The sequence below is a fragment of the Kogia breviceps genome, chromosome 20, assembly GCF_026419965.1.
Source record: "Kogia breviceps isolate mKogBre1 chromosome 20, mKogBre1 haplotype 1, whole genome shotgun sequence".
Classification (NCBI taxonomy): Eukaryota; Metazoa; Chordata; class Mammalia; order Artiodactyla; family Physeteridae; genus Kogia; species Kogia breviceps.
In genome coordinates this window covers 11,099,826-11,121,476 of record NC_081329.1, presented here as the reverse complement: position 1 = coordinate 11,121,476, position 21,651 = coordinate 11,099,826, and the positions used below count along the sequence as shown (strand labels likewise).

Here is a 21,651-nt window from a genome sequence, read left to right as displayed (position 1 = left end):
TGTTAGGGAAAGAATGGAAGGAAAGGGAGACACACATAGACAACGCTTTTGAGGAGTTTCTCCATAACGGTGAGCAAAGAAAATGGGACACCTAGTTGGCAGGGAATGTGGGCTGTTTATTGTCACAGTTTTTGTTGTTGTTGTTTTCAGGACTGGAAGTATAACATTACATGGCAATCCAAACGTCCAGCGGAAGGGGAAGCGTGGATAACTGGGACAGAAGGGACTTCCTGTGCACAGGTAGAGGGGCTGACCTAGAGGACAGGCTGTCATCCGTCACTGGGAGATGAAGCGGGGAGGCCAATGGTTCCGGGAGAACGGGCAGGTGGGGATCTCTGATTAACTTGGTGGTGGTTGTTTTTAGTGAAATAAGAAACGAGTTAATCACCTTGTGAGTGTGGAGGGAGGACGGGTACTGGAGGTTTGAGAAAAGGAGAAAAGGTAGAGTAGGGGTCTCAGAGAGTGAAAGAGCAAAGTGACTCGGAAAATGTAGCAGGGCTGCTTGAGCTTTGTCAGGACCGGAAGGAACGAACGGTCAGCACAGTCGTGTATTAATCTAGCTTCTCTCTCGAGCCACCCGGCTGCAGAAGCCAAGCGGGGTGAGTTGTACTTAATCAGGGTTGAGGGAGGGAAAGAAGCAAAGGAGCTGAGAAGGTATGCAGGCAGGTGACGGTCACGATGGGCCACGGAATCTGAGTCAGGTAAAGCGCAAAAGGCAACCCGAGAAGCTGAAAGGGTGGGGAGATTTGGGGGCAATAGTTTGGAGGTCCTGGTGGTGCTGAAGAATCGCTCGGGTCTCGGTGGAGCTGGGAGTGAGTTAGAATGACGGGAGGTGGTGGTCAGAGGGTAGGAGGCTAGGAACTAAGAATTTATTGGGGGTAGTAGGTAGATTTTGGTAGTCACAAAGTCTGAGATAACAGCATGCAAGTGCGTGGCTGATGTGGGCTAGATCATCTGATGTGAAGTGATCAAGGCTCTCGTATCCCCTACATTTTTGGGAAAGACCGTGTATATTCTCACACACGTGAGTTGACCTCTAAGATGTTTCATCATAAGCTTACAGGAGTGCAAAGCACATAATTTCTGGCATATTATCTATACTGGCGTTTTAAAATAAAACCATTACATCACTCAAATACATTCAATGGAATATAAACCCCACACCATACATTTAAAAAAATACCAACAGATAGAAGTTTAATATTTTTCCCTGCAATTATATTTCCATCCCGCTTCCCCCACAAGATAGTATCCTAATGATGCATTTTTATTCTTAAGAGTTGTTTGATTACCCTATTATACTTCTTTGCAATAAAAATAGATATGTCTCTCAGTTTAAAACTTTCTTCTGAACTGAGTATTGCAACCATTCATTCACAATTGATTAAAATATTATCAAGGTGATGTTATTAAAAATAAGTTAAATTGTATTAAACATGATAAAGAGTTGGGAGTGAATTTTATGGTGCTTTGAGAAAAGGAGGTTTCTCAATATCAGTATTTCAAATGTTCCCTATGGTGCCCCAGAAGCTTTAAAAATTTGAGGCAACTAAATGGGTTTCTCTCCAATCTCGCACGGTGCCCAAGACTATAACAAAAAGTTACAGTAAAAAGTGGGTTATTTCTCATTGTTTTAGAATATATGGCACCCCAGCAGCTCTAAAACTGGAGGTCATGCATCACAGGAAGATGGTGGTAGGTGGAGAATTTTGCCTTTTTTTCTGTTGTTGTACAATGAACACGACTGTGAAAGGGGAGAAGGAAAATTTCCCTTTGCACATCATCCTCTCCTGGACTTGATACTTTATTCCCTTCAGAATAAACATTAAACTATTCTCAAACTAGCTTTATCAAACACATTTACAGGGATTAACTGGGAGCCAGTTACCTCTCAGTATATGGACATCAGCACACCCACTATGGCTGTAACTTAATCTTCTGGTTCCAGGAATAATTTAGTTATCTTATCCTTCATGGCTATGGATCTCCCTGGAGACCCCAGCTAATGATGAGGTGAAACAGACTAGACTAAAAGATTTCCCTCTCTCTCATTGATCTGTGCTAGATGTGGTACATTTGCAACTTCGTCTGTGACACTGTCTGGAGTTGCAGCTCTCGGGCAATCGGCGACCCCTTTCTCTAGAGGCCACGCGCCTTATGCACGGTCCAGGGTTTCGTTCTATCCACGGAAGATATTTCCCTACCCTCTCGTTCGTAGACATTGTTTGACCATGACATTGGTTAAGCGATTCTGCCTTTTCAGTAAATGCGTTTTACAGAAACAAATTACGTTACTTTGAGATAACAATGAAAATCTCCAAGGAAAACAGTTTAGTTGATCTTTACAGGTTCTAGAAGCACCATGACGTTAATCCTAATAAACTTTAGAGCCCACAGGGAGCAGAGGTCAGCTCTCCCAGCTACCTGACCCATATGGTAACAATAAAATGTGGCTTCAGTTCACATCCTCAATATTACTCGCCTTTTGTAATCCATGTTTTCCCAGAAACGGGTACAAGGTTATTACCAGTGGTCTCTTCTAGGGTTTCTCTGATCAAAATATGAAGGTTACAGTCCCCGTGTACCTTAGAAATCTAGGCCAATTCTACCAATCAAGAAGCTGAACAAGTTAGATTATTTTCAAGGTTGAGCTAATAGGCTACATAACCCAGTTATATTTGACAGACAATTCGCATTTGGACAGTATTGTTATCTGCTGCATCAGATTCATTAAGGAAGGCTTAAAACACGTACACTTCCTCAACCCAATTGAGTATTACTGTCTAACAAACAGAAAGAAGGTGTAAGTCCCTATTCCTGACAGATACCTCCTAAACAATGGTATGAATGGTATCAATACTGAGGATATAGGAAGGGGAGGAGCTGGGGTATAGCTCCCTATACAGTGCGATTACCCAGATTCTTTGAATATGATCCATTCTCTCCTGGTACGGTTTAGGGCAATATTCCCCCAAAATGTGAAAGGCCTCCTACTGCCTCGGGATATGAGTGGGTTAATTATAGTGGAGGTAGGTATTATGAGTTTGAATAGGCATTACAGTGGCAAGATTTCTCAGAACCTCTACTATGTAGCTTCTGAATCTCTAAGAGGTGGGGTATAACATGCAAAGTACCCCAGCTTTCTTGGGCAGATTAGCACTCTGGGATCCATGAAACACTTTGGGAGACTCTGGTTTGGAGCGTAATCCCACCCCAACATGGAATATGTTGCCTAGTTACCACAGGAATGCTCTTCTAGTTCTCTGTTCTATGTGGTATGCTTTTGCAAATTACTTTTTCAGGCTACTTAAGTTATCTTTGAATGGTCTTATTAATGTCAAGAGTCAGGATGAGGTAGGTCTGAAATGGGAAAATATGTCAAGGAAATAAATGACACTCAGGGGATTATTTACAAATGATTGTGTACAGTAATATCCTCTTTTAGTGCATAACATTTGCATCCTTGCCCCCTCAGAAGGACAGAACTCAGTGGAGCATCACAAGTAAAACAAAGATTCAAGGATCTGGTAAAAACAAATAAACCAAAAATCCCAGCAAATCGTCTACTGTAACCCTACATGTAAAGTAGTAAAAAATCTACCTTTAGCTACTATTTTGCAACTCACTGGATTAACAAATGACTTGCTAAGGTACTGGAAACTCTCTCACACATAAAGTACTTCTTCACAAAAGTACTTTCCCACAATCCTAAATGTACTCTTGTTAGCTCAAAAGGAGCAACGTCTTGTTTCAGATCTTCAAATGATGTGAAAGTGACATTTTAAAAAAAGTTTTTAAATCTCTCAGTTCCAGATCATTAAGAATTTAATCTACTACTGGAAAGAGAAATCTAATTAATTTAAGATGAATTTTAATAAAGACTTAAATAGAAAGAAAATAATTTAGATTCTTCTGTCTTTTTTCCTTCTCTTAACCAGCCATTGGAAGTGTCTGCTTTTCATGGTGCAATTAGAAAAGTTCCACAAATTACACCTTAAATTTAGTCAGAATTATCCTGAAGCAACACTAAACTGATGTAGATGTAGAAAATATTCAATGCGATACTTAAGCACCATAAATTCAGGGCCAAACCTACTACAAACTTTTTGTAGTCAAAACTGAGTAACTTTTCAATCACTATTTTGCTACAGTTTGTAGTCATTTAATCTGTGAGAATTTGCCTTTTTCAAATTGATAGGAAATATAAATTTATAAAAGCCCAAAGGCAAATGTGCTCTAAAGATCACAGAAGAAACTTTCTGCTATTTGTAGCATGTTATGTCTCAAGAAGGCACAAAAGTACAACAAAAGTCTGTCTAAAGGCTTGGGATTCTTATCTGCTACCATGTTACATCCTTGGTAAGTAAAACAGCAAGTTATCCTCTCGGTACCAAAACCATTACTTCCCACTGAGGCCACGATCCCAATTACTCATCCAGAACCGGAGCCCCTGGGGAGAAAACTAGCCAGTTGGTCCAACAGCATTGTTTATATGTGGGTAGTTTCTAAGATTAGTGTCCTATATAAATAAGTTAAGGGCCCTGGTCAAATAATTAGATCTTGCTGTTCAACGCAAGTATATAGCAAAACACTGCTCTCTGAAGACAATTGAGAACAGCAAAGAAAAAAAAAATTCACATATTTGAAAAAAACAAATCCATACATTGATGCCCAGGCACTAGATCCTCTCTTCGAATCTATTTATTTTTAAGCTAGACACAAATTTGACCAAATGCTCTTCCAACACACAATAAACTGAAAGAGGGATACAAGCTACCAGGCAGAGTCAAAGGATGAAAGCATCAAATCTTTATGTCCTACCATATGCCAGAAAGGACTGAAGAACATACTTGAGAAGGCAAGACATGTTTTTATCCAGTACAGTTCACATGTGAAAGACTACCTCAAGTGCTTATAGGTACACAGCTACCCAATATACCAAAATATACTGCTACACCGAACATCTCATTCCTTCCGTGTTTATGGCAGGCACGGACATAGTGGTGTTATCCAATTCATAAGGAAAATGGAATTTTTTTAAATAACGGAGACTGCTAAATCAAGAATCCACTAGCAAGTGGGTGACTGAGGAAATTATCTGGAAAATTCTAGGGATTTCTTTGGGTCTACAGGTCCAGCAGTGACTGTGGACAAGGCTGCCCAGAAATCTCTCTCAACTCCCAAAGAGTGACATTGGAGGGGCTGCAGTTTTTTATCCTGAGGTTAGAAAACAGACGAAAATAAAACTTCTGTGGAGTCAGGATCACATCAGTTACTCTTAATAATAATACAGATAAGGCTGGTCAATACCTCATGGGGTTTACAGAGACCTTTAGCAAGAGGCACGTTGCATCTGCATGTAGCTAGATAAAGGCCTTTAAATTAAGACATGTTAATATTTCTGTTTTCTACTGATAAACAAGACTGAAACTGCAGTGGTTAATCTTCGGTTGATTTAGGTGTTTCCCAGAGTAGAACCGTAAAGAAGTGCTCAAAATCCTCTTTAAATCCTTTCAATTACATCATGCAGAAAGACTCAATTTGGTGCTTATTATGTTTTTTACCCTTACCTAATATTATTTACTAACCACACCTTTTCAAAAAGAGAGGTGATTTTGGCCTCTGCTTTCACAGGCAATACTATAGAGGTGGAATTCAATAACACTGCCTTGTTTTCATTATATTTTAGTCTTTTTAAAAAAATAAATTTAAAAAAATAAAAATAATTATTTTATTTATTTATTTTTGGCTGCGTTGGGTCTTCGTTGCTGTGCGCGGGCTTTCTCTAGTTGCGGCAAGCGGGGGCCACTCTGCGTTGCGGTGCGCGGGCTTCTCATTGCGGTGGCTTCTCTTGCCGCGGATCACGAGCTCTAGGCACACAGGCTTCAGTAGTTGTGGCACACGGGCTCAGTAGTTGTGTCTCGCGGGCTCTAGAGCGCAGGCTCAGTAGTTGTGGCACACGGGCTTAGTTCCTCCATGGCATGTGGGATCTTCCCGGACCAGGGCGCGAACCCGTGTCCACCCCTGTGTCGGCAGGTGGATTCTTAACCACCGCCCCACCAGGGAAGCCGTACAGTCTTTTACTCACAGAGAGTGATACTAATTTTCCATTTACCCAAGTGATATGCTCCCTTTTTAAAAATAAATTGACATCACAAAGTGAGTCGCTTTTTAAAGAAAAGTATTGAGTAAATATGACTTTTAAATATAAAATTAGAATGGTTTACAGAAATGGCAAAAACCCATCAGGCTCATTCTAGCATCTGGAGTTTAGAAAATGCTGCTTAAAAGTCTAGTGACCACATACACGAATTAAAAGCTGTTATTTTAGGGACTTTCCTGGCGGTCCAGTGGTTAGGACTCTGTGCTTCCAATGCAGAGGGCATGGGTTCCATCTCTGGTTGGGGAACTAAGATTCTGCATGTGGCGCAGCCAGAAAAAAAAAAAAAAAAGCTGTTATTTTATAAACTCGTTAGTGAACTAACCAGTTGGTGAACTTTGTGACCAGAACTGTTTCCTATGAGTACTGTTAAGGGGCATGAATAATAAGCACATTTTCAGGATAACCGTATCTGAAATCACTCGTTTTACAGCTGAACAAACTGCAGGCCAAGGACAGGTGACCTGACTATGATACCAGAGGAGCCCACAGCTGCAATCTTGGCCCAGAGCCCTGCCTTCCCATTTAGGATGTGATAAAGGAGATTTGGTTTCTCTAATTGATACAGAGTTTAGGCAACATCGTAATTTCAAGATAACTTGTACTTTACTTAAAATCGATTTTGAATGACCTCAAACCAGGAACTTGATTCAAGAGCTGAGGAGCTGTCGAGCTTATGAATACCAACTGCTCCTGGAACAGGGGCTCCTTTTATTTCAGGTGGGGGAGATGAGAACAGATTCCCTCAGAGGTAGCCACCTGCCGGGTATATAAAAGGGATGGGGCAGCTGCCATTTTTCTGGCTTACTGTGCAGAGATTTTGAAATTTCCAGTTATTTTGTACACTTTTTTCACACCTGCATCCAGGCAACAGAATGAGTCCGTTTGAAGTCACGACCAAAGACTCCAGCTGCCCCTGAGCTCTGACTGGCACTCCGGGCCCATTCACTTGCCCCATCTCCCCAGTGAGAGTTTACACACACCTCCCACCAACAGCTGCAGACTTCCAACCCTTTTTCCGTCTCAGCCCGTCACTGGCAACGCGCAAGCTTTGGAAGAGAACGATCCCATTTGCCCAGTACAAAACCTAGCAAGCTATCTGCATTCACATCCATTCACTCCAGAACCTAAGCACCACCAAGTTACAGACTTTTGTCTTGTTTTGGTCACTGCTTTATCCTCAGTACCTAAAATAGTGCCTTGTAAATAAGAGGTACAACAGGTACGCAATAAATACTTGAATAAATGAGCAAAAACACTGCCCTCCCTTCTGACACGTGAACTGGCGCTGTCCTTGGGCTCGTCGGAGGCTAACCGGGTCCAAGCTCTCGCTCCTTCTTGCCTGCCCACTCAAGAGTCCCCTGCCGCAATAATCCGCTTCTCCCCACAGCTGGCATCTGGCCCCTGCTAATGGAATAGTCCAATCGGCACATAATATGTTTTTCTCCTTCCAAGTTCGAATCCTCCCTGAGCCCCCCTGCCCCTCAACTGCACCCCACTTCTATTTCCCTTTACGTGAGAACCAGAGCCGCCCAGCTGCTGGCTCTGCTTCCGTCCCTCCCTGCTTCCAATCCACCCTGCAGCCTGTTAGACTTAATGACAATCTTCCCTGCCTAACCATTAATTCACAGTCCTCGTCTTACTTGACCAGCACTTGTGATCACTCCCTTCTTGAAACACTTTCTTCACTTTTGTTTCTGGTGTGTCACATTTTTTCGGTTTATCTCACTGAGAGATCTGGGAATCTCCTTCAGCTGGCCCCTTTCAAATGCTGGGGTACCACAAGGCCCACGCCTCCCTCTCCTGGAACTAGGTGGTTGCTACTCAAAATGTGGCCCCTGAACCAGCAGCGCTGGCATCACTGAGGCGCTGGTTAGGAATGTAGCGTCTCGGACCCCATGCCAGACCTACTGAATCAGCATCTGCATTTTTGGAAAATTAGGTGACTCACATGCTTATTAAAATTTGGGAAGCACTGATCTAGTTACATGAGTGATTTCAGTCACATGACTTTAAACTCCCTTCACAGGCTACCTTCCAAATATTTACCTCCTGCCCCTTCCCCTAACTTCAGCCCCCCAACTCCACGCTGGAGTCCCACTAGAAATCTATCAGGCACCTCGAACCTAAGTGCAAACCAGAAATCTTGATCCCTCAAGCCCAAAACCCAAGTCATCCTTGTCACCCCTTTGCTTTCCAATCTCCGGACCAAAGTCCTGCTGATGGCTGTACCTTTAAACACAGGCAGTCCTACCACCTACCACCACCTCCACTGCTCCCACCCTAGTCTGAGCCAGCAATATTTTTGGTACAAAGACTTCTGACAGTCTCCTATACCTCCGTATCTTCACCAAGGCTCCCTATGATAAGTTTGCACAAATTTTCCATCATGGCTTCCAAGAAGCCCCTCCCACATTACATCAAATGCTCTAGTCAAATTGACAAGGCTGTTCTGTTCCTCCCTCCTCTAAATCTTTGCCTGCCTCACTTCACTATTTCTTTCTGGTTTCAGCTCAAGGATCACTTCCTTAGAGAGACCTTCTTTAACCACATTAAGTAGAAGACTCACCTCCATTTCTACTCATTTCCCCTCTCCTTACTCCGCTATCCTTTCCTTTTGGGATTTAACACCATTACCTGGAGATATATATATATATATATATATATACACACATAACTCTGCCCCTAGAATGTCTGGTCCATGCGCAGGGACTGTTTCTTCTTTTTAAACCATCGCTACTTAGAACGGTGCCTAGCACACAAGAAGCACTCAAGTACTGAGTCTTCAAGTATTGTTGGTAGAACTTTTGGGGACAGGGGACAAACTCTCATGTACGTATCCACACTTATATGGGCTTCAGTCACACAAACCTAGATGTAGAGAATCCACTAGTGGTTTTCAATAAGTTCAAATTTTCATAATATGGCAGTGGTTCTGTAACTTTTCTGTACATTACAATCACCTAGGAATCTTTTAAAAATTCTAATATTAAAACTACATTCCAAATGAATTAGGTCACAACTGCTGGGTGGGACACAAGCATCAGTATTTTTTGAAGCTCCTGAGGTAATTCCAACGTGAGACAAGTTTGGGAACCACTGGTATACAGTATGAGTTGGTAAGCACGGTATGAAATAGTATATGAAATCTATTATACTTTAAAAAAGAGGGCTTCCCTGGTGGCGCAGTGGTTGAGAATCTGCCTGCCAATGCAGGGGACACGGGTTCGAGCCCTGGTCTGGGAAGATCCCACATGCCGCGGAGCAACTAGGCCCGTGAGCCACAACTACTGAGCCCACGCCCCCCCGTCTGGAGCCTGTGCTCCGCAATGAGAGGCCGCGATAGTGAGAGGCCCGCGCACCGCGATGAAGAGTGGCCCCCGCTCGCCGCAACTAGAGAAAGTCCTCGCACAGAAGCGAAGACCCAACACACCCCCAAATAAATAAATAAATAAATTTATAAAAGAAAAGAAATAGCAGTCATTCTCAAAGAGAACACATCTTCCAGGACTTTCCATGCTTGCTTTCCTGTCAAGCCTAATCCAAATTTGGGGACTTCTATTTGTAGGTTCATTTTTTCCCCATATGCTGATGCAAATTGATGTACGAAAGTGTTGACCTGTATGTGAGTCACATCTGGAAGTTTTGGGGGGCTTTGCACATACTGATATTTTTAATGGTGTCAGGTGAACAGCTCTATCCTGGTAACAGGATATAATCACTAAGACAAAATGCTATATTCTCAAGAGAGAAAAGGAGTTCTTCACAACTCAGTATTTCTTGCTCAATATAATCAACTGCAGTCATCAATCAAAATATCCTTAGGACAGAAGCTAATAAAATACTGTGCATTTACCCATCTCTAAGCTCACCTTTAAACTGTCTTCACACCACAGAATGAAGGATAAAATTAACGAAAGAGAAAAACAAGTCCTTTGATTATTAAAATCCTCACTCCAGTGCAAATACTGTAGATTTCAAAAGAACCTTGGAGATATTTAAGCCAACTGCATACTACAGATGAGTAGCCTGACACCCAGATGAGGTGAAATGATATGCCTAAAGGTTACACAGGAGAGCTAGAAGAGAAAAACACATTTTTTTTTCTTTTTCCAAACAGGCAAACAGGATTTTTCACATGTTAATCAAAAAGAATCAAGATCATTAGATTAGGAAGAAATGAGGAATAGAAAGTATGTTACACACAGATTTTAAGGACTAGTCAATCCACTGCCCCCCACCCCTGAAAAATCAAAAAATTCTCCAAATATACGGACATATATCCATCAAGATGCTTACCCTTAAAATATTAGAATCTTGGAAAATTCAGTTTTAGAATCTTGGAAAATTCAATTTACAAATACATTATTAATTGCATTGTTATAATGAAATTAGTTCATTAAACGTGAAGACACCAAACAGCACCAATACCAGAAAGTTAAGAAAGTAAATACACTATTACTTAAAATAATATATAATTTCTGACCGGGACAGAAATGACCTATAGCCACTAGCAAAACTATTTAAACTACTGTCTGACATAAAGGCAATATTTAAAGACTAGTATATGCCCTTTTCCCGCTGATAGGCCTGTGGCGAGGCATCCCAGCCATGGGTCAACATGAAAAATATTATTAAATGTCTTTTTAAAATTGCTCAACCTTGAACCATGATACTGCATAACCCAAATTTTGCCAATATAAGCCAATGGCAGCATTTTTGGTATCCTAACTGTTCTTACCTGTCCCAATTAAAACAAAACAACTCCCTTATTAAGCACTAGACTGAATGCAGCTATGAAGCAGCAGCAAGGTATTTATAAATGGGCTACTGACAGTGTATCAAAATGCTACTATGGAAAATAGAGCAGCAAATACTCTAATAAGAGCACATTATTCCACATGGAATCCCAAATTATTCTTATCTCTAGTTCCTTAAATTCTTGGAAGACCGGAGATGACCAAGTGTATGTATAAATGGGGCCAGGAAGAGAGAAGCTCTGAATGGTATAGTGTTCATATTTTAAATCATCCAAGATAATCTGAATGCTTACAGAGAACTCCAACTATATCTAAATTTTTTTTAAGCACATAGACTAAAATGCTAGCAAAACTTTGGTGTTTACCCCAAAATTAGCATTGCATTTTCAGTGAAAAGGAAATAGCATGGTTTGTGAAGTTATTATCGTGTTCACACCACCCTTCCCTACTCCCTGCGCCTTTCGCCAGGTGAGCTGAAGCCTACCTGGCTTAAAATATTTGGTAATTCAGTGCAGAAAATTAAGGTCACAGACAAAGTACAACAACTTTTAATACACCATTAATACTAATGATTAAAAATTATTGCATAGTCTTATGCATTTACCCTAAAACATCTTCTGAAAGTAAATTCTGAAAGAATTATATAAAAGACAAATAACCCTTTAAAATGCAGATGGCCTTTACTACCTCGATCTTCTCTCCTTCTTTGTCTTTTCAGTACTTTTGTCCATCGTTTTCTCATTATCTCCCCTGCACTTTGGGCAATACCATTTCCCCTTTGGTTTATAGGTAAGTGAAACACATGAAAAGTGAAACCATTCAATTGGACACTGTTCATTGTCACATCCGATCATTTCCCCATAAGACACTTGGTTACATAAACAATATGTAGGTTCATTGGGATCTATTGCAAACTCAACAGGTGAAGCTTCCCTTTCCTGCTTGGCCTTGGAACGTTTCTTTTTCTTGGCTGACTTGGATTTCTTCTCTTTAGGTGGCTGATCATCACAGTCTTCAATCCCATTCGTCATGTGACACAGATCACGGCTTTCACTGGTTCGCTGTCGGCGGGGTCTTCTCGAAGATCGTTCTGGTTGGCTGGAATCCATCTTTGCTTTATCTGAGGCTCGCTCACTTTCAGCAGGATCTTGAAAACACTGTGAATGTAGCTCCATTTGCCTTGCCCGATTTTCCACCAATTCGAGCATCTGTGTGACAATCTGAATTTTTTCATCTCCCAATTCTTGACTATTGATTAATGCTCTCTGCAGATGCTGCTGGAGGCGTTTTTTCTGGTTTGAATCATCTTCTTTCTTATATTTTTCATAGACATCATCAATTTCCTTTAATGTTTCTAAAAAAGGAAAAGAAAATATATAGTAGCACATATAACATTTTTCAAGTTAGTTATTTTTCACAGAATTGGTACAGTTAGAATGAACGCAAACCATAAAACCACACTCCTCCATAGTATGAATACATGAAAAACATTTCATTTCCCTTACAAAGACCACATAGTATCCAACATGAAAGTACATTTAGAGATAAACTAATACAAAGAATGAACATAAAATTCTCTTAATCCTCATTAATCTATGTTAGAAAGGATAAGAGATGTGTGGCTAATTATTAATCAAAAGTCTTTACTTGGGCAGGAACACTCAGTGCCACTGTAGAGTTCCCCCAGTGCCATGTCACCTATACTTCAGGTAAACCCCAAAACTACCCTGTACATAAAATTTCCATGCTGGACTCCAGCCGTAAAACTTAAAAAGGTTCCAGGACTAGGCTAGATTACTGTCCAACTGTGTTTAGAGGATTTACGGTTCAATCGATGACTTGCTGCAGAACTCGAGAGAGACGCTATACCTTGACTTTTTCATATCATCCCCCGGACATTCTTAACAAAGCAGACACAAGTAACTCTTAGCTTCCCATCATATTAGCCTGAATGGCTCTTTTATTTCATCACATGGGAGAGTCTGAAAATCAAACTATTTCCGGAGCAGGTTTAGGTTCAGGTTCTGGCATCAACTGACTAAGCTATTAACAAAATTATAGTAGAGTCAGCATTGGATCACTGTGCTTTTGTAGATAACTCAGCCGTTGGTTCTCAGCTTTTTGAACTGGTGATTTATTTATTTATTTATTTTTATGTATTTTTTTTCTTGCGGTACGCGGACCTCTCACTGTCGTGGCCTCTCCCCTTTGTGGAGCACAGGCTCCGAACGCGCAGGCTCAGCGGCCACGGCCCACGGGCCCAGCCGCTCCGCGGCACGTGGGATCTTCCCAGACCAGGGCATGAACCCGTGTCCTCTGCATCGACAGGCGGACTCTCAACCATTGCGCCACCAGGGAAGCCCCTGAACTGCTGATTTAGATATTGTATAGCGTAAGGACCCACTCACATCAATTAAAAATGGCCGAGTCATTAGAAGGCATACAAATATCTGAAAATATAGTTCCAGATATCACCAAAATTTACATAGATGTCTTATTCATATCTGTTCTGTTTCTCATCCTTATGAGATACAATGCTATCCGAAAGAGTTCTTAGTAAAGGTGAAGAAACAAAACTTAACTGGAATTTATCACACCCGATGCCATATCACTGTTCTATCTTCTAATATCACTGCTCTAACGATAACAGAAATGTTAGACGACCAAATACATACACTGGGGGTGTCTGTGAGTAAGGTAACATAGAGCAAGTATTCAACACAACTTGTGAATTCGCGCCGCCCTGGACAGTGTAGGTACTCACACTTGGCGGACAACTATTTAACCCGGGATTCATGACAACGTGCTCCCACACATTTGAGGGTACTACACCTGCAGAGCATATTTTTAAACAACGTTCACATCTAGCCCATTTGCCCAGCTAGGTACGTAAGTGGATTTAAGAACCCAATTTTCCTCCAGGAAAAATAAGGAAATTATATATTTTCCCCTCAAACACAAAAAATGTGAGGTTTAAAAAATAAAAGCAAAACTTATTCCAAACATTCTGTATCGAATAATCAGGAATTAGAAGCTAAATATATTATTTCATAGCAGCACATTGATATTATACATGAAGTCAAAATTCACATTTTTAAGACACCTTAATTACCCGGTGAAATAACACTTCCTGAGCCTCTTCCATGTGACTTTCTCAGTAATCCCCACAGCAATCCCATGAGAAAGCCACCACTTTTATATGTGAAGAAAATTAAGCTCAACAGGCATCAACCCCAGACTTTGCCATTATCTGTCAGTCTGGCTCTGCCCTTTAAGCACTTTCTACTCAGCTGCATGGAAGGCACTTAAATTTAAGTACAAAATTTTATTTTCATTTATTTACTTATTTATTTGCGGTACGCGGGCCTCTCACTGCTGTGGCCTCTCCCGCTGCGGAGCACAGGCTCCAGACGCGCAGGCTCAGCAGCCATGGCTCACAGGCCCAGCCGCTCCGCGGCATGTGGGATCTTCCCAGACCAGGGCATGAACCCGTGTCCCCTGCATCGGCAGGCGGACTCTCAACCACTGCGCCACCAGGGAAGCCCCAAGTACGAAATTTTAGTTCAAAGGTTATTTACCTTTGAACTATGAACGAGAAATACTGGAACAAGAATACTGGAACAAAAATTGAGGTTCTGGGCTTCCCTGGTGGCGCAGTGGTTAAGAATCTGCCTGCCAATGCAGGGGACAAGGGTTCGAGCCCTGGTCTGGGAGGATTCCCACATGCCGCGGAGCAACTAAGGCCGTGAGCCACAACTACTGGGCCTTTGTGTCTGGAGCCTGTGCCCCACAACGGGAGAGGCCGTGACAGTGAGAGGCCCGCGCACCTTGCTCGCCGCAACTAGAGAAAGCCCTCGCACAGAAACAAAGACCCAACACAGCCAAAAATAAGTAAATAAATAAATAATTTTTTTAAAAAATTGAGGTTCTCTAATAACCATACCCCATAATAAATACTTCATTCAATTGTGAAATTGTTTTCTTCATTTCTCTATGTTTTTAAGGCTGCTTTTGAGGTTCTTCAGTAACTTCTGAAAGTGTCTCAAACAGGTAGGAGAGAAATTTCTTTGACTACTTATATAATTTATATCATCGAATTTTGCCGTAAGTATTAAATCTAAAAACAGGAAATACTTAAGAACTAGCAAAGAAGCTAAAAACATGAAAAACCAAGAACAGAAAATATATAAAGCTAATAGAAAACTGAAAGTTGAGCTTAGTAAGCATGTGCAGAGTAAAAACTAGATCACAGTTTTTGTATTACTCTTCAAAAGAACTACAATTTTAATGGGGCTAAAATTTTTTTAAATCTCTCCATCTTTCAAGGCCTAATACTGTTTCTCATGTTACCAAAGCTACTTCTGTCAACTCCAGATGGTCAAGATGGCAGATTTTCCTGGAACAACTTGCCCCTCCCCAATTCAAATGAAAAAAAAATAGCTTAACTTTCGTGAAGGCAAACATGTCTTTAAAGAAACGTAAAAGCCTGCAAGCTTTACAAACTTCAGAGTTATGATTATTTGAAAAACGAAAAATGTTCAACATACAATTCTTAAGCACACATGTACAATATATAACACTTTTAGGTTACAATTCAGGTATGTGCTCCATGTCTATAGAAAATAACCTTTGGAGAGCTTTTATTAAAAACAAAAAAAACAACAAAAAAAACGATTTAAATAATTTAAAAACTAGCATGTGCACCTGCAGCAGCCAGGCTGAGTCAAACATTCCCCACTTAATTGGACAAGTTACTTAAACGCCTTGTAAATTTTAATTTGTCTGCAAAATGAATTTTTACTGCATTGAGTTGTGAAGGTTAAATGAGATAATGTTCTGGACGTGGTGCAGCAACTGACACACAGTAAGTAATCGTATTAATTCGCTTCCCCCTCAACAGAGATCAGTCCTGTCAGTCATATGGGTTCAAAAGGCAGAAACAACTTATAGGTGAAAAAACAGAGACACTTAAGTGTTCTATCAGGCTACAGGCCTGAAAATATCTCCCCAGAAACGCGTTCCTTAGACACTAAATCATAAAACTAGCGACGTTTCGAAAAACAGAGAATGGGTCCAAGAAGTTATCTTTTTAAAGTCCGTATGGCTGATTCCACATTATGTCCAAGGTCTGTTCCTTGATTCAGGGCTATTAAACCAAACGGCTCCCCATTTAAACTCTTCCCCTTGTAGTTAGAGGCGAAAGGGCCACCAATGGTAAATAGTAAATAATACTCTGTAAGAAAAGCCGATTCCCGGGAATCAACCCTAGCTCCTTGGATCTGACCACAAAGGGTGGCTTTTGCCTCCGCACTTAAACTTGGCGAAGTAGGGACCCAGGGGTTAAGAGACGCCAGGCGGTTGCCCAGTCAACTAACCCACATCCTCCAGGGGCCCGGAAGTGACGCAAGGCCCGGAACCTACGCGGTGCAGGGGTCAGCGACGATCACAGTAGCTATGTCTTTGTCGTGAGATTGAGTGATTGGGAAAAAGTCGAAAAATGAAACAAACATGTCTCAAATCCCAACACTGACTCCGATCAGGACGAGCTAATGTCCCGCACGGTCCCCTCCCGAACAGCCAGTGTCGCCCAAGCCTTCCTGCAACCAGCCATTTTCCAGACGGGCGGGAGCGCGCGTCCACGCCCCGCCCACGTCCTACGTCACGGCCGCAGGCCCCGCCCCCAGCGCAGGCGGGGGGTCCACCCCACCACACACACCCCTCTCCCTTCCCCCGCGGGGACCCCTAGCCTTTTAACCATTTGGCTGAAAGAGATGGGAAAGGCTGTGGCCCGGAACTTTCCCTGGGGCGGGAGAGGGAAAGCCTCCTCTATTCCCAAGCCGGGAGCCGGAGAGCCGAGGGAGGGACCTCCCCGGAGGCCGCCTTCGCAGCCCTCTCGCGCCCCCTCCCCCCTGCACGTTCCAGTGCATCTGCTCTCAGGGGGTGGGGGCCCAAGGGGGGGGTGGGGAAAGCCAGGCCCCGGAGGCCAGCGGGAGTCCGGCCGCGGCCGGCCGCTCACTCCCCACAGCCCCCGCTCGGCTGCACGCTCCCCGGCCGGGGCAGGAGGGTCTGCGGCAACGGACAGGCGAGGGCCAGAACAAATGCTTGCTGCTTAAAATGGCTGATTCCTCTCCACACCAGCTGCAGCCGCTGGGTCTGCAGCGGGGGCTGACGAGCAGCCACCACCCTCACCCTCGAGACCCCCGAGAAGTCCTCGCCGACCGCAGCGGGGGAAGGGAGGGCCGCGAACCCGGTCTCCAGTCCCGTTCCCCCGTCCCACACACCAGACCCCCTCTGTGCAGTCGGGGAGACTGTCACAGGAGAAATGGAAAGTGGCACTTCTCCAGGCAGGCTCCGAGCGACCGTGCCCGGCGGCCAGCGGACCCGAGTGGGGGAGGACCTTAGCGGCAGCCCCGCGGCCCCTACCTTGATATTTGTTGTCCAGCTCTCGCAGCACGGACACGTTCCTCTGCATGTCGTGGGGCAGCGACTCCACGCACTCGAGGTAGTCCTGCACGTAGCAGGTGAGGAGCCGGCTCCGCTCCCCGGTCAGGAGCGCGGCCGACGAGTAGAGTTGCTGTTGCTGCTGCCCTAACATCCTGCCGCCGCCGCCGCCGCCGCCTCCGCATCCAGCAGCCACACATGCAACAGCCACGGCCGCCGCGGCTCCTCTGCTCGGCAGCCCGGCGCCGCGGGGACACCGGCAGCCGCTTGAGAGGGCACAGCCGAGTCCCCCGATCTCTACTCCCCTCAAAAGAAGCCCTCACTCCCCGCCCCCGCGGTAACAAGCCCAGGGGCGGGGCGAGATCGGGGCTCCCTCCTTTTACCCCTCCCTCCCCAGGACTAGAGCAGCGGGGATGCCCCCCAGCGGAGCTGGCGCCGGGGTCCCGGGCGTTGACACTTCCTGTCCCCCTCGGAGTCACCAGATGCTACCAATGCCGTCTCGTACCTCGGATCCCCATGACAAGCCTCTCGCTGGCCCCTTTCCTCCCAATCACCCTCCGTGCCTGTCGGAGAGTCTCTGACTGGACCGCCCCCGCCCCTCCGGCTGCGGCTGCCTCTGCGCCTGCGCAGGACTCCCTCCTAATAAGGCCGGGGGCCCGCCCCTACCGCCCAGCCGAAGGGTTCGCATTCTCCCGCCTTCCCTCCGCCACCCGGGCGATTGGTCTGTCAACTCTTGGCCCGCGGGGAGGGTGCGGAGGGCGGCCAAACGGTAGGCTACGCCCCGCCCCCCCTTAAAGGGGAAGCACTGTCAGGTCCGCCTCTTTGCTCAATGTCTGAATGGGACTTGAGAGGGCAGGTGGCTGACCCCTTCCTTCCGTCCTTCCCACAGGGAGGGGGAAGCTTGGCCCAGCTCCCTCGGCCCGGTGTTACCGACTTTTTCCTCATCAGATGGATGTGGCGCGGCCCCTCGCGAGCCTTAAAAGGAGCAGCAGGCGGCCGCCTTACGCAGCAACCCGGAGGGAGTCCTGCCGGGACTACGCGGCGGGCGTGAGGCGAGCGCGGCTCCGGGCATGCGCGGCAGCTATGTGCCCGCCGGGCCGGCACCGCCCTCTGGCTGTGCCGCGGCCTTCGGGCTCCCGGAGCACCGGGGCTGATCGCCGAGGTAGGCGGTGCCCTCGCGGCCCCCTGCATTTCTTTCTCCATTAGTCTGTCCGCTTTTTGAATCTCCCTCCTGGCTTCTGCGAGCTCCCGCCCTTTCGCCGACGCGGGGGTCTCCCGCCGCACCAGGACGTGCAGGTTTTGTCCACCCTAGGGCTCCTGAGGAATCGCATTTAGTTTAAGTTCACTCTGCCCCATACCTGTTTGTCCGACAGACAACCTTTAAAAAAAAAAAATAAGTTTACCCCCCGGGGATCAGAACGTTTAAACATTAAACATAGGCAAGGGCTTCCTGGCGGCGTGAGGGGCACCACCACCTTAACATCTACGTAAGACTGAAAACCACTGGGGGCCGGGGTCCAGGGGTGATGGAGACGAGAGGACAGACCGAATCAGGAATCAGGCCCACGTCCTCATGTACGTGACCGGCCGACAGGGTTTAATTCCTATCAGGGGTTAAATGAAATGCCAAGCAGAGGAGTTGATTTTAATTCCAGATGGACTCAGTGTATATAACAGCGTGTATTTTTCAAAGAAATGGGTGTAAAGAGAACGAATACGCGGAGAATTTTAACGGAATGCCTATGTAAACAAGCACTATTGTGAGTAGTACATTTGAGTTAAAAAGAAAACGTGAGGGGGCGATAAATTGGGATTTCTCCTTATATCCAATTGGTTTGCAGCGGTGGGGCACCTGTATGGTGACCTATGTAGGGCACTTTTGAAACAGCTGTTAATAGTACGTAACCACTGACAGGGAAAGAGAAATCTAGACCTTGATCTAGAGGATATTTTAAATTTCAAACCGAAACAAAGCACTCTTGGAAATTTGAGTCTTGGGAACAAGATAATATTGCTCAGGACTCAGAGATTGTCTTGTATTATTATCCTGTGACACTTGGAGGTTTTGACCACTTGAATATTAAGTCAACCCAGGCAGTCCAGTGTCTTGTATTTCTGAGAACCGCCTAGGGATTTTAAATCAGATTAAGCAGCCAGGTCTTGTCAAAAAAGTCACTGTTAAGAACTGAATTTTAATCACCTTTTACTTAAACCCTACTATTTTTGTTTACTCATAGATTTAAATCAGCTAGTTTTTATTGAAGGCCCAAAATAATGCAAAATGCCTTATTATTTACTGACTCAGATTAGACACAGAACGCTCATATGGATTTTATTCAGCCTGAGAAGTGGTCTGCAGGCAGATAGAACACATGGTTAGAAACTAGAAGTGAGAAAAGGCAGTGATTCATAATACCTAGAGCACTCCTTTCAGGAGCCATGAGCAGGATGAGGAAGGAAGGAGGAGTATGGAAATGAGACCTTTTAGAGCATTATTTTGACCTTTCATAATTCTGTTGAACAGGCTGAAAGGAAGCAAAAAGTCTAAATAATGATTTTGCAGCTTGTGTTGATCTAAACCTATAAAGAACACTCTCATATGGTAATCTATGTGTGTATGTGAATTGTCAGACATGGGCTTTTTTTGCTATATTAATTTATAAAAGTTAATCAAAGACTTACTCCTGCGGTACTTGTGAAAGCAGATTGTGTGAGAAGAGTAAAAAAGAAAATCACTGTACTCCCAAAACTCAGCCCTTTAAAGGGCTTTGGTTATTTATCATGTCTTTTTCTTTTTAGTAATCACTTAACCGGAAATTTGTGGCCTTTTGGGTGCCTGTACCCTGCTAAATGCAATACTTAACAGTCCCCAATTCTCCACAATATAGAAGTTAATTGGTGATATTTAACTGTATGAATAAAGCAAAAAGTCATCTTATTTGCTCTTAAGTATATTTTCTGAAGTAACCTTAAAAAAGATAAGTAACTGACACCCCCAAATTAGTAGAACTATCTGAGGTTATCTTTAATTTCTAAATCAGTTACTGAGAGACATCCCTGGTAGAAATGTTTAAGAGATCTCTGGTAGGCCCTTATTTATACTGTAAGGGGAGGGGGGACCACTTCAAACTCTGATGGAAAACAAACTAGCAAGTAGTTCTGAAGGTTTCCTAAAGATACCTCCTAAAAATATATATATATAGATACCTCCTGAGAAGATTCAGCTACTGCTTGAGTCAGGACAATTAAATTTGAAGTCCTTTTTTTCTTTTAATATTTTTGAAAACTTTATTATGGAAAATTTCAAGCACACACAAAAGTAGAGGTAATAGTACAATAAATCCTAATATACCATTCACCCAGCTTGAACATTTATCAATATATGGTCCTTAATATTTCACTCCCTTATCCTTGCTGGATTATTATCATTTTCTCTGTACTTTAAATATGAATGGATAAGAGAGAACTTTTTAAAAACATCCACAACACCATTATCCCATCCAAAAATGATCTTACTGTCATTTAATATCCAGGCAATTGAAATTTCCCTATTGTCTCATTAATATTATTTTACACTTGGTTTGTTCAACAGGATCTAAACAAATTCCACACTGCATTTGGTTAGTGAGGTCTTTCCTAAAGTAGTAAAAGGCAGTTAATTCCCTATTTAATTCAGGGAAGCAGATAGCAATGTTTTTTCTAAGGAAGATATTTGGATCGTTAAAAAGCACTGTTCAAAATGTAGGGAGATTCAAGAAAATCACTTTAAACAAAATACTCATATTGACAGGTCACCAAATGATAGCCCACTGTAGAAATGTAATTATACCTAATACAGATAAATAAATCCTTTAAAAATCTAGGCATTTGCTTTAGAGTGTAATTTGTTCTAGAAGGTCCAAGTGCAGCATTTTAAATTGTACTGAAAAAACCTGAAACTTTAAATCAATTCATTAGTACAATAGGCGACAACAATAACCACAAATACTAACAGTCTGCATCTCCACTGAGCTCAGTTTTAAAGCATTTTTGATTGCTTTATTGCATAAGTAGTACACCTTAATTGTAGAAAAAAAATAAAGCAAAAAAGAAGACATATAAAATCACTAAAAACTGGAACTAAGGCTTCTTGGTATCTAAGAATACTCCCAAGATGATTCCATTTTAGTTTTTTGTTTTAAGGAAACACTTTGTCTAGGACTAAAGGACAAAGTTAAGAAAATACCAGATTCTCGAGATGGAACATTGCTAATATGAGTACTGTTAGCCTGTACATTTAGTTTATGAAGC

At 43.4% G+C, this 21,651-nt stretch overlaps 2 protein-coding genes across 2 annotated transcripts in view; both read right to left on the bottom strand.

Annotated features, from left to right (window-relative positions):
• The window catches only part of TRAPPC11 (trafficking protein particle complex subunit 11), a 121,883-nt gene extending 103,945 nt beyond the window's left edge, over positions 1-17,938 (bottom strand). The window contains exon 1 of the mRNA XM_067022583.1: positions 17,867-17,938. The gene's annotated coding sequence lies outside the window, so the exon portion shown is untranslated. The remainder of the gene's footprint in view (positions 1-17,866) is intronic.
• On the bottom strand, positions 11,453-18,414 carry ING2 (inhibitor of growth family member 2). Its single transcript, XM_059049180.2, has 2 exons — positions 17,344-18,414; positions 11,453-12,274 (listed from the first exon to the last, which is right to left on the bottom strand). The coding sequence occupies exons 1-2, from the start codon at positions 17,513-17,515 to the stop codon at positions 11,604-11,606; spliced, it is 843 nt and encodes a 280-aa protein (XP_058905163.1). The 5' UTR covers positions 17,516-18,414; the 3' UTR covers positions 11,453-11,603.
• Positions 18,415-21,651: the final 3,237 nt, after the last annotated feature.